This window comes from Drosophila albomicans, chromosome 2R (genome assembly GCF_009650485.2).
Source record: "Drosophila albomicans strain 15112-1751.03 chromosome 2R, ASM965048v2, whole genome shotgun sequence".
Taxonomy (NCBI): Eukaryota; Metazoa; Arthropoda; class Insecta; order Diptera; family Drosophilidae; genus Drosophila; species Drosophila albomicans.
The window spans coordinates 24,587,456-24,601,456 of NC_047631.2; the positions used below are offsets into that span (position 1 = coordinate 24,587,456).

At 34.1% G+C, this 14,001-nt stretch overlaps 1 protein-coding gene across 1 annotated transcript in view; it reads right to left on the reverse strand.

The window, feature by feature from the left end:
- Nucleotides 1-6,447: 6,447 nt before the first annotated feature.
- The window catches only part of LOC117575147 (protein couch potato), a 68,690-nt gene continuing 61,136 nt past the window's right edge, over nucleotides 6,448-14,001 (reverse strand). Inside the window, 8 exon segments of the mRNA XM_052006887.1 lie at nucleotides 6,448-6,618; nucleotides 8,838-9,493; nucleotides 9,593-9,630; nucleotides 10,097-10,512; nucleotides 10,582-10,784; nucleotides 11,629-11,773; nucleotides 13,124-13,186; nucleotides 13,260-13,313. Of these exon segments, the coding sequence (XP_051862847.1) occupies nucleotides 6,592-6,618; nucleotides 8,838-9,493; nucleotides 9,593-9,630; nucleotides 10,097-10,512; nucleotides 10,582-10,784; nucleotides 11,629-11,773; nucleotides 13,124-13,186; nucleotides 13,260-13,313 (1,602 nt within the window). The 3' untranslated portion in view covers nucleotides 6,448-6,591.

Here is a 14,001-nt window from a genome sequence, read left to right on the forward strand (position 1 = left end):
GAAGTACGATCGATAGTATATTTTAGTATTTCCGGTATTTTCTTAGAATTTAGTAGTATATCAATGTTAAATTTAAGTAGTTTTTCGGTATTTTATGTAGATTTTAAGGATAATATCGTACTCGTTTGCTTTTATTGAAAATAGGTATCGGGTATCTTACAGTCGAGCGGACTCGACTTATTATTGTCACTGTATTCTGCATTAAGAATTGAGCCTAAGCCTATTTATTATCATCTGTTGATCGACCAATAAAATTGTCTCTGTAGTTTGCCCCATAAATAAATTTAAGATTGTTGTTTACAATTACACAAAACAATTGTTCAAGTTTTTATTTATTATTTGTATTACATATTATTATTTGTTGTTGTTGCTGTTCTTGTTGCTGTTGTTGTTGTTCTGGTTGTTGTTGTTTGTTGTTGTTGTTTCTACTGCTATAGTAAACACTTTCTGCCGTGGCAGGTTCTTTGTGCATCTCTTACTGACTTGTTGTCGAGTTGTTTGTTGTTGGGGGAGGAAGGGCAGGGGAATTTGGTTTGCGGGGAGAGAAGATATGATCAAATTGTATAATAATTGTTTGTAGCTGTTTATTTATGGTACTTGGTTGTTGTTGTTGTAGTACAATCAATAATAAGATTAATAATAATTGGGCTCTGATATTACGTTAATGTCATTTCAAATAAATCGCGTTTAATAAAATTTGTTTATCGCTGGTTGTTTGCTTATTGTTTCTCATTCATTTCATCGTAATCGTTAATCGATCTATATTGAATTATTTATAAATCCTCATTTCAATCTGAGACATTATCTTCTGCCAATTCAATTTGTATTGTGTTTTTCTTTACTTTTCTTATCGTTTTTTGTTCTTTCTATTGCTTTTAACACTCTTTCGCTTTTGTCTTTGGTTTCCGCACTGCAACAACACATAAAACTCACAATACAATATTTTTGCTAAATATTTATGTATTTTTTTTTATTTTTGTATTTTTTTTAATGTTTTTTTTTCAGTTTTAGTTTACTTTTAATATAGTAGTTAATAATTTTTTAATATATTGTATGCATTTTGTTTTGGTTTTTTTTTTTTGGTTTACTTTGAAATATATATAAAGAACAAGGCTGATATTCATATTTTGTTGTTTTTGTTTTCTTTTATGTAAGTTCATAATAATATTTAGCTAATCTTTTCATAGCTTGCGCTCTTTTGTATATGTTTCTTTCTCATTTTTTACAATACTAGCAAAAGGTTGTCAATTGTTCAAATGAAGAGTTCTTAAATTGTTTTGTTTTTTTTTTTTAGTATTATTTTTGTATTTTTTTGGTTGTTTGCAAAAACTTTAAATGAGCCTCAAAATAGACAAACATTTGCCATTTGTTGTAGTTAATAATAATAATAATATTATTATGCTGAATTATTTGTATTATACTTATTATTATTTGTATTATGTTTATGATGATAAAAGTTGCAATTGAAAACTGCACATATGCATTTCTTTTATTATTGTTATTATTATTATTATTATAATTTGAAAATTGCTGCGGCTAATTTGTTGCTGCGTTACATATTTTTTTGTATACATATATAAGTATATATATTTATATATAATATAATTATATATGTGCATGTGTCTGCACAACACATACTATATATAGTTCATTTTAATATCGGGCACAAGTTTGATATGTTTTCAATTGTTTACTTTTCTTTATCTTTTTTAAATGTTACTCATTTCACTTGTTGTTGCTGATGTTGTTCTTGTTGTTGTTTGCTGTCATTATCAACATTTTCATTTTTGTTTTTATTGATATTTTCAATATTCAATATCAATTTTGTTCTACTTATATGGCTATGCATGTAAATGAATGTATTTGTTCTGTGTATATATGTATGTGTGTATGTGTATATACGAGTGTATGCTATATGTATATTGGAAATGTTATAAACAAATTTACAGCATCATCCATAGCAAATTGTTTTGTTGAGAATATCTCCTCTGTTGTAGTTCAATATCATATTATATCAATTCTTATGTATATAACCGTTATATATATATATGTATATTTATTTTTTATATACGCATCTTCTTGTATGTATTTTTAACTTGTTTTAGTTATTGCAAAAATTTTCACTAATTTAAAATTCGTTTCCTTAAGGTTTATGCGTATGATCATCATCATTATTATTAAAAATCAGAGCAAATCAGATTTAGTCAACTAAAATTGTGAAATGATAAATAAAACAAATGTCAGTTGGGATTTTTGTTTAACGAACAAAATGAATTTATTATGCATAATTAATACCGTCAATTAATTAAAAAAGGCTAAGTAAACGCTACACATAAACGCAAGTATGGAAATATTGTTTAGAAGTATATAGTTTATATATACTATATGATATTTTGGGTATATATATATAGATGGTATACAATACATAAATTACTTAAGCATTAGTTGGGTTACAAAACTTTTTAGATAAGGCAATTGAAATATTTGTTTGGGGGGAGAATCGAAAGAAATTGGGAGAAATTGTTAGGAAAAGAAGAGAATTGAATTACAAAATACAAATACTTAATAATAATATAATAAAATACAAATTTCTTTGTCTTTATGTGTTTATATGCCTTTACATATTTATGTAAGTAGTGTTTAATCTATTATCTAATTGCCCCTAGACACAGTTAGAACTCATATAATATTAATTTTATTCTTGTTTTCTTCTTCTTCTTTTGTTTCTTTTTCTTTTGGTAACTGCTTTGCCTTTTTATGCTTACATTGTCAAAAAATGTTAAAAACCACATCAAAACATATCGCTTATCGTTTTATTTTTATTTTATATAAGTTATTCTTTAGCATATTTCTTGTAAAAGTTGTTTTTGCTTTGTTCTATATCTGGTAAATCTTCCATCTTTGCTGATATGTATCTGTTGTAGTTGTATGTAGTTTTTTCTTTCATTTTCATTTTCTTTTGTTTTTTGTTTTTGTTTCAAAAATGTATTCATATATTCATATAATGTTCCCATAATTCATATTGTTTAGTTTTAGTTTTAGTTTTTTCAATTTTTTTTGTTTTATCATTTACAAACTAGTTTCATTATGCTTTATAGATATTCTCGAACGCGAAAGTATTTTCACTTTCGTCACGTTTTTGCTGATGAAATCATTTTGAAATGTAGTTTTTAGGATCATGTCTGGAAATAGAGGCCTAAAGGCAGCTAATGTGTCCTTAGCGATTCCTTTTCTGTTTTTTTTTTCTGTTAGTTACTAGATGGGTAAAAATGCCTTTTTGGATGATTTCAAACATGCACACACGCACACACACACACACTTGCACACACGCAGCTAATTAGAACGCTTTTCCATTGCTTTTGTTTGCATACTTTCAGGCGTTTTTATTCTTTGCTGCTTAACGTTAAAAATTAATTTCGAAAATATTTGTATTAGGCATAGCTGCTATTCCTTTTGGTAACTTTTATTTAGTTTAATTGTAATGCTTACTTGTAATTGTAAATATTTTGTTTTGTTTTTTTTTGTTTTTGTTTTAAAGGCGCAATTTTATGATATGCATTAGTTAATAATATAATTCAATTTCATAAGTATGTACTGTATTGTATGCGTGTGTGTGTGTGTGTGTGTGTGAACCTGTCATAAAGATAATGATGTTGATGAGGATAATTGATGATGATGATAAGGATGTTTTTGATGAGGCTTAATGAGTTCGTAGGCAAGAGGAAAGCAAGAAATGTAATTGGACGGAATATGCTTTGCAATTTGACTAAAGTCAATTGAAATTAAAAACAAATTCTTTAAATTATACAAATTAAATTGATTGAAAAATTTGTCAATTGAAAATCCAAGACCAAAAATATAATGCCAATTATTGCTATAACATATTTTTTTCTCATATTTTGTTTCAGTTTTCTTTCAAATATGCCTTTGGTATGTCTAGTTTTTTTCTTTAAGCTTAACTAAGTATTAAATATGTTTAGTTTTTTTTTTGTTTGTTATTTTAACAAATTGTTGGGAAATTGTTAACGTAAATAAGTTATTTAGTAAGGACAACTTTGGTAAAAATACGTTTTCTTTTTCATCTTTTTTGTAAATGTAAAATAATTGTAATGTTTATGCTTAAAGTTTAAACAATGCTTGGGGGAAAAAAACTGCAACTACTCGAAATCAAGTCAACTCAGAGAAACTAGAATTGAATAAAAAATTGGATACCATTTTCCAGTTGTTGTTGTTGTTGTTGTTGTTGTAATTAGCTACTTAAACGCCTATGTCTTGCCATTTGTTTATAGTTGTTTTTTTTAGCTTTTAACTTTAACATTGCTTTAGCATAAGTGTACTTGTAGTTCATCTCGCTTAGTCACAATTAATCGCAATTCATTTTCATAATTGCTTTTGTAGTTTCTGTTGTTACTGCAGCTACATAAGATGATATGTTTTCTGATGTCATATACTAGAACCCATCCTAGAGAAATTGTTGTTCTGTTCTGTTCTGTTCTGTTGATGTTTGCGTCATTATCTTTTTTTTTGTTGTTGTTGTCATTCTGCCTAGATCTATCTCCGCTTTTCCCCTTCTGTCGTTTCGTTGGTTTCTTTAATGTTGTTGATTTTGTTTTGTTAGCAAGAAAAATGTGTGTGTTGATTGTTCTAGCATTTGATAATTTTCAGAAAAGATCGTTAGGAATCCTGGGGGGAAAGTCAAGAGTTTTTTTTTTTTTTTGGTAGTAAGTTCTTTCTTTTCTGTCTAGTCTTTTGAGTGTGTGGGGCGAGAGCTTTGCAGAATTCAATCAAAAAAGACTGTCTCAGTATTTTTTGGGCGGAAAGTGTGTGTATAGAGTGTTTGAATTGTAATCTGGAATCGTTTTCTGCAATTCGATTCGATTTAGTTTAAGATTTATATATATATATGTATATTGTTTTTCTTTTTTCTTTTTTGTTGTTATAATGTATTACGAGTCTTTAACATCGCAACTCGAGCTTAGTGCCGTGTCGAATTCACAATTGTATTTAATTTATAAGTACTTTTTTTTTTCATTATACCAAATAAATTTCGAAACCAGCTTTCAGTTAAATTTCACTTTGATGATGACGTCGACTAGTTCTCGTTGTTGTTGTTTGTTTGTTTCCGTAGTTGATCTTGATACAAATTGTTTGTTTGTTTCTTTCATTTTTTTCTCATATTTAAATAACACTTCAAAATTGTATTCTCTAGATACAAGATATATTACTTTAATGCAAATATACATACATACAGATAGATGTATTTATAACTTTTGGTTTCTCATGGTTTTTTTCCTTTTTTGTTTTTTTTTTTATTATTATTATTATAATTCTAGAAAGAGAGCTATTAAAGGGCACATTCGGTTAAGCTATAATTATATTTCTTTTTTGTTTCTTTCGTTTTTTTTTTGTTTAGTTAATTTATTTCCCATAATTATGTATGTTCAATTAAGTTAATCCCTTAACTTCTTATGATGCATTTGAAAAATAATGTCAAAAAAATCGATTATAATGTCTCAATTCCATTTCTTGAAAAATAATCGAAATAGGAAAAAAACAATTCAAACAAAAACCCAAAAAAATTTGATATTAAACAGAACGACGATCTCAGTTTTAAAAATCCTTCAAAAATCGTTTGCAGCATTTTCAACTATTTTGTATATATTTTTCGGATATACATATTTGTATATATATATATATATTTGTGTATATATATATCTATTGGGGGCATATCAAGTGTCTTTTTCGAATTGGTTCTCTCAATCTCTAATTCTGTTCTATCGTTTTTTGTTTTCGCTTTGTATATTTTACTACAAGTTTTTTCCATCTTTTGCTGCCTTTTCTTTTCTTTTGGTTTTCCTACAATTTTCCATGCGGCCTGTCAAAAATTTCACTAAACTGGGTTAGGCTTGCCATATAAATTATTATATCGTATATATATATACATATACATATACTTGTGGATTTTTTTTTGCTTTTTTAAATATTTTTTTTATACTACAACTAAAGTTTTTTTTTTTTTAATTTTTTTTTGTATTTTTTTCTGTTGTTGTTGTTGTTGCCTCCTATTGCATGCATCCGTTACATGCGGAGCTTTATTTTATCGCTCTATGCGCGTTTCAAACTCGAAATATACGGACCGTGGACCCTGCTACAGTGATGTTGTTCATGTTGCTGTTGTTGCACCAACACTCTCAGGCAGCAATGTGTGTTGCTGCCGGCAGCACATACGAATAGATGTGATGATGATGCGGCTGCTGTTGCTGCGCATGATGTTGCTGCTGCTGCTGTTGGTGGTGCAGATGATGTTGCTGTTGATGGTGTTGATGTTGCTGCTGCTGCTGCTGTTGTTGTGGTTGGTGATAGTGCGGCAGCGATGTTGGTGGTGCATTCGCGCTGCCGGGTCAGGTCGCTGTCGGCGTCATCAAGAACTGCTGCTGCTGATGATGCTGATGATGATGATGGTGATGATGCGACTGATGGCTCTGATGGTAATGCTGATGATGCGACTGTGGCTGGTGGTGTGCCTGTTGCTGTTGTTGCTGCTGCTGTTGTTGCTGTTGCATCTCGCGCTCTAATTTCTTAGCGAGCAAATCATGCCTTGATTCCATACCCGCTCCTCTGTAAATAAGTTGTTGGAACATAAGTAAATAAGTTGATTCAGAGTCTCTCTTCGTCACACTCTATTTCTGTATATTTGGATGGTGAGAGTTAGGCGGTGCATTTGGTGATTAGTCGCTTGGTTAGTTGTTGTTGTTATTGCTAAAGTGGTTGCTTTTTAATTTAATGATATTTCCACATGCATGACTCCCGCCCCCATTAGAAAACTTTATCCTTTGGCTGGCATTTTATGACTGACCCCCAAAAACATCAAGCATCATGTTTTATGTGTAGAAAACAACATGCAAACACTCAAAAAAAAAGAACAAAAAAAACTTTGCTACCACCCGAAAAATTCAACCCAATGCCAATTTATCCCTATCTCTCCTTCTTTCCTTTGACCTCTCCTTCTCACTCCTTTCATGTACTAAAAGCCAAGTGCGCAATTTGCGCCCAGCGGCAGCTGCACAACTTTTTACGACTCCTCCGCAGAAGAGCCTTGGCATTCAGCTGAAGCAACACACACACACACACACAGGAGAAGGACCCTCAGTCTCCATCCCCGTTGATCCCTGGCAACAGCATGTAAACGATTTAAATTGATTTCGAACAAGCAATCAACTACAAACAGCAAATACACTCAAAAATGTAGTTCGAGAAATTTATTATCGCAAGTTTTATGGCCTGTGCAAGATCCCAACAATCATTCGATTTTTAAATTGATTGTCGCTGGGCGCTTTAAGTTATCATAATCAAATGTGAGCGAGTAATCTCAGCTTATGACTCATAAAATGTGTTGTCACTTCTTTTCAGAGATAAGCAAAAGAAAGAGGAATGAATTTGAATAGTTCTTTGGAATAAAAATCAAATACAATTATTTGTTCTCTACAATTTCCATTTCATATTATTTTCATTGCTTTTATTTCCCGCAAAGATGATGCAATTTCTTTCTGACTATTTCCTTTCTTGGTCACCTTTTATTTTTATGCACCAGTTACTAATCTTAAGTGCCATCTACATTTTTGTGCAATAAAATCTATCAGCAAGCGCCATAAACTTTTATATTTATTTTAGTAGCAACACTCAAAATGTTTATCACAAACAAAACTAAAAATGAAAACTGTTTTGCTCGCATTTATAACGTCTAGGGAATTTGCCAACCGTGTCGCGACTCTACATTTTACTTTTTGGGGGCTGTGGGCGTGGCATGCGTTCTGCTTTGCATTTTTTATAAAGTATTTTTTCTGCTGTCGAGTTTTTGTTTTTTTGTTGGCTGTTTGTGATCGCGCTTGGCTTTTTCTTGCACGAAAATTGAAAAAATAAATTTATGTGGTCTTTTCGCATTTTAAATACGTGCAACAGAAGCAGCAAAACACACACACTCAAAGGTATTCACACACACGTGAGTGTGGGGTAAAAAATGTGCTGCCTTCTTTTTATTCGAGGGAAGCTTGCACTTAAAACTAGCTGGAGAAAGAGAAAGAGAGAGAGAAGCTGAGGCGGCCATATTAAGTCTCCAGACAAGTGGGTGTGCCGTGTCTGTAGGTGTGTGTGTGTATGTGTGAATTATGTGTGTGTGTATAAGTGGGTATATGAATCGTAAAGTCAAGTGCTATAAGATGGCCATAAATTGCTGTAGTTGCTGCTCTGGCTGCAATGGTTGCTGCTGCTGCAGTAAATTTGTGTGTGTGTGTGCTGGTGTGTGTGTGTGTGTGTATGCTTGGTTTATTCGGCCAACATTTGTTTGTTATAATTTGTATTTAAATGCCTGCCTGGTCTAAATTTTAGCTGTGATGCTGCGGCAGCCAATGTTGCTGCTGCTGTTGATGCGGCTGTTGTTCTTGCTGCTGCTGCTGTTGCTGCCGCTGCTGTTGTGGCTGCTGTCATGCAAAGTAAACGAGGCGAGCTAAACAATAACAATTTGCAATTTCATAAATAGTTAATGGGTTGCCGCTTTTTTCGTTGGTTGTGTGTGTGTGTGTGTGGCGTGCATACAATTTACTTATGATACATGTGCCTGGGAGGTGGAGGGAGGTGAATAAAGCTTGAAGGTTGAAGGTGAATTATGGGCTTGAACCCTTTGCATATTAAATATTTATAATGCTTAGAGAGGTATAAAAATGGTTTAGCAAATTGCTGAGCGATGTGAGTGAAAGATAGAAAGAGATGGCAACTACTTCTACTTTTTTTTTTTGGTGTACTTTGTTTTTCTTTTCTTTTTTTGTTTATCATATACATACGTCTCTAAAGAGATGATTTTGGTGGTGCTGATTTGGATGAAGTTGGTGGTGCTGTAGTGAATTAACAACAACGCTAGTGGTGCTGGTGGTGCAGCCAGTTGGCGCCTGTTGTAGCTGCTGTAGTTGAAATTGATGTTGCTGCTGCTGTTGGAGTTGGTGCTGCTGCTGAAGTTGTTGTTGGTGATGTTGCTGTGGTGCATTTGGGATTGTGAGAGGTGCTGTTGCTGGGGCTGCGACCAACATATTGCTGGCACTAACATGGCTCAAATGTGGCGGCGGTGGCGGTGGCAATTCCAAGCCGCCATTCAAAATAAATAGTTGCTGATGTGCTGTCGGAGTTGCTGCTGCGACTGTTGTTGCTGGCGGTGCTGCTGCTGCAACTGCCAGTGACTTGTGGCTGTTGTTGTTGTTGATCAGCGCTGTTGGCAGCGTTACCTCGTTCAGCATCTTGGTCTTGGCGTATTCGATGCGTATGGAGCCGCGATCAGAGCTAAGCAAATATTTGCCCTGCAATTGTTGCATCGCCTGAGCAGCGCTTGGGGCATCGTTGAACTCGATGAATGCCACCGGATGTTGATGTTGTGCTTGGTTGTTACTGTTGTTGTTGGTAGCAGTAGTGGTGCAGCTTGTAGTTGTTGTTGCTGTTGAAGCAGTGCCTGTTGTTGCAGTTGCGGTGAGGAAGGTTGAAGTTGGTGGTGGAGAAGTCAGAGTTGAAGACAAAGTTGGAGGCATAGAAGTTGTGATATTGTGCGTACCTTTTGTGTGCATTCGTAGGCGACAAAAGCCAGGCATACTGTGCATGTATATAACATATTTTTTTGTTTGTTTGTTGCGATATATACGATATATAGTTGGATAATATATATATATATAGTAGTAGTAGTAGTAGTATGTAAGTAGTCGGTTATCGATTATCGTTAATCATGTATAATACAATTGGTGATTGGGCAACAAACGACAAACCAAAGAAAGAACGCAAAAAGTTATCGATTAGTTTTTAGTAATATATCGAGAGTAAAAATTATCGGTGCATTATCAAGTGGTGGTAAATTGTGAGTGACAACGTGGTGAGTGATAAGTGGGTGGTGAGTGAGTGGGTGGTGGGTGAGTGGTGCCATTTTGCTCGCTCAACAACTCAAATTTTTGGATTACTTTAGTGATTAGTGTCAATGTTTGTTCTTTTGATGTTGTCGCGACAAGTTATCGTTAATCGATAACAGGCTAAATATATGTGTATAGAATATGATGCATTCATTTACCTAGAGAAAACCTCCTTGAGCTCGTGCTCGGACACAAACTGGCCCAAATTGGCCACGAACAGCGTGGAGCAGGGCGCATTGGCGGCTATCTGCGGATTTGCCGGATGTGTGGCGTTGTTGGTGGAGCCGGCGGGGCTTGCCAACGCGGGACTGGATAAAAAATGATGATGCGATGCGGCAGCAGCAGCTGCAGCGGCGGCTGCGGCAGCAACAGCTGCATTACCACCGACAGCAGCAGCGCCCTGGGGCGTTGCACCGGCAGCGGCAGCAGCAGCGGCGGCAGCAGCCGCAGCCGCGGCACCGCCACCGCCAGCCACACCGCCGGCAGCAGCAGCAGCCATGTGTGCCATTGCCGCCTGTTGGCTGGGATGTAAAGCGGTAGCAGTTGTCTGATGATGTGGCATAGTTATTTGAGTCTGCAACAAATGGTTGTTGAAGTTTGGTTGTTGTTGTCGAAGTGTTGTCGCTGTGTTGCTTGTACTCACTTGATGCATAGGCTGCTCCATTACTTTGTCTGTATTTAGTCAGAGATAGGAGCGAACGGGCACCTGCGGATGCAGTGCTGGATGCACGAGTGTTGCATGCTGCAAGGCGGCAGCGCCGGGCAGCTCAGCAGCGGCGGCAGCCGAATACGCTAACGGATGATGCCATAGCTCGGGTCCGCCCGGAAAGAACGGCCCGCCAAGATCTAAGAGAGAGAGAAAGGGAAAGAGTTGAAGAAAAGGAGAAAACGAAATGAAGACGAAAATTCATCAGTTATTGCTGCCATGTGTTTCATTTACTTTTCATATATTGTTGTTTGTATTTATTTTTGGATCTGTATTTTGTATTGTAAGTGAATAGAGTGCAACAAAAGTTGCGAAAAGTTGATTTGAAATGATAAAGCGACTGCTTCAAGTTCGTTGCCTAAGTCTTTTGTTTTGCTTGGAGTTGGAAACCAAAATTCAGTTTTTTTAATTCTGTATCTCACTGCGAGTGTGTGTGTGTGTGTGGTTGTGTGTGGCTGTGTGTACTGGTGTGTGTTTTGTGATTCAAACAGAGTGTGTTACAGTGATCGAAGGTGCGTTACATAATATATCATTGTAGTTGTTGTTGTAGTTGTAATTTGTAGTTGTTGTTGTTGTTGAGTTCTTGCTGTAACCTATGTAAATATTTATAGCGAAAATTTAGTTTCGGGCGTACGATAATAGTAGATATATACGATATTTATATATATATTTATAATATAGAGTTGTGCACTTTGAAGCAAATTTCAACTGTTCAATTGTTGGATTGTTCTCGAGTGTGTTTACATATGTGTGTCTGTGAGTGTTTGTATGTGTGTGTGTGTCATAAGAGTTAGGTTGTGCGCTAGTACGCCTTCGGTACGATAGCTGAATATAAGAATATTTCATTTGTATATAAGTTTTGTATTTGTTGTATTTTATTAAACTATCAACTACATATACATAAAACCAAAATAAAAGTAGCAGCTGCTTTTTATATCTTTTTTTTATTTTGTTTTTTGTTTTTCTTTTTTTTTTTTTACTTACGTCCAGTGAGTGGGTGCATCAATGCAGGATGTGAGGCTGTTGTCGCTGTATTGGGCTGTGGTTTGGGTTTGCTCACTTTCGTGTTACTCTTGGCGAATTCCAAGCGAATTGTTTGGGGCATATCGGGATCGAAGCGTACACCCTGCTGTAAATGATCAGATCAAAATACAGCGGTTTGTATTTTCTATTTTTTCTATTCTTTTTTTTAAGATTTTGTTTGTTTTACTTTTGCAAAATAATAAAAAGTGTATTTGAAATTTTTGGATTTTGTTTTCATTATCATTTTTTCTATTTATTATCGATTTCATTTCTTGCAACAATTCGCCAAAAATAATTTTGAATGTCGCATTTGCGTGTGTTGAGAGAGATAGAGATTGAGAGAGAGAGAATTGTGTTTTCTCATTTTTGTTTTTTTTTTTTGCAAATTGGGAACGTAAAAACCAACTTGTTTCTGTTTATGGGCGGTGGTGCTTACAAAACGCTGAGAGTTTGAGTTTTGAGTGGCTTTTTTGAGTGGTGCCTTTGGATGCCTTTATTTTTGCTTTAATTCAGAGATGTACGAACAGGTTACGGAAAGGGGAACTAGTTCAATTTGTGTGTATGTGTGTGTGTGTGAGTGGTTGTGTGAGTTTTATGTGATTTTTTGTTTTATGCATAGAAATCAAAAGCAAGAGATGAACAGCAACTGCATACGAAGAGCACCTATGAGTGAAAGAGGAGAACGGGGAAAAGGGTCATTCAAATATGTTTGTAGGTGCCAGAAGGGAGAGACGGGGAATGGATAGAGGGGCGGTGCCTAGAGGGAACTTGAACATGCACCAGCAATAATTATTTTGTGGACTAGAGTTGCCAGGCTTCCATTTTTTTTTTGTTTTTTGTTTATAAAATTCATTTCTTTTGTGCTACATTTGCCTCATTGCAGTTGCTATAGATGAGTGTAAAATGTGATGTGTGTGTGTATCTCTGGGTGTATGATAAAGACAGAAATTTAATAGAGAGAGAGAGAGAGAATAGATATCGAAGAGCGAGATGCAATACCAAAAAGAAACAAAATCAATAGGGATAGACTTAAACATAAATGCGGTGAAGTTTCTTTCAAAATGCAAGCACGTGTTGTGAGTACATCTTGTTGTTGTTGTTGTTGTAGTTGTTCTTGTTGTTGTTTTTGTCATTGTAATTGAGATACGATTGTTGTTGTTGTTTCTTGTTGAGGACCTAAACTTGTTCTTAACGCTCAGTGTAAGCCAGGCAGTACGATTTGTTTTTGGTTCTTATTGAGTGCTTTACAATCTATGTGTCGTATTTTTGTATTTTGTATTTTGAAACGCCGAAAAAGTTGCCATATATTTATTTTTTGTTTGTTTTTTTTTTGGGATAGGCTTTTGCTAAGAATTGTTGGTGTTTGTTCTTCATCGATTATATATAGTTAACAATTATAGATTAGGTATATATAGATAGTTATACAAGTGGTAGAAACTGCCAATATATATGTTACCTGCAGATCCTGTTTAGCTGCCTCGGCACCGGCTCTTGTATGGAATGTCACAAAACCAACGGGCTGTTTATTTAAAATGTTGAAAATGGAATTTTTAAATTTATTACGAATCATTTACATTTTTGCTGTGACTTACCGATGCTGTTTTGCCATTTTTGCTAGTTACTTTTAGTAGAGATCCTTCGTAGCCCTATGAAAATTAATGTTGCATTAAAAATTTAGCTTAATTTAATATCTTGGGAATGATTAGCAGAATTCCTAGTAATCGTACTTAGTGAGAAAATTCTATCTAAAGCCACATAATTTGACTAGAAATGTATCATTATTTGTTAACTTATTATCTTGTAACTGATTTATCGGAATTTTAGGAAATTAGCAGAATTTCTACACATCATAAAGCAGGTATGTAGTAATGTTATAATATATTTACTGATAAAAGTCTGTAGCTAAATAATTTGCTTATCTTGGCTAGGCGAAAAAATTGACGAAAATATCTTGAAAATCAATTCTCCAAATTTAAAGAAAGAATTTCTAGCAATCATTAAGGAATGTTATGAGCTTATGTAGTGATTAAAATCTATAGATAGATATTTTGCTAAACTTTATAATAATGTGTAATTATATGCTGACTTAATATCTTGAGAATAATTTCTCAGAATTCACAGCAGCAGCACTCAGCAGAATTTCTACTATTCATAAAATATGTCTAACAGAATTTTACAATTTTATTTTGTGATGAAAATTTAAAGATTTTCTTTAACAACTTGGAAATGAAACCATCATTATATCACAATTAATCACAAATAATCTATTCTGTGTTGTCTCACTAAAAACTCGTTAATATTTACGTGGATTACTCAACTCAACTGTAACTCAAG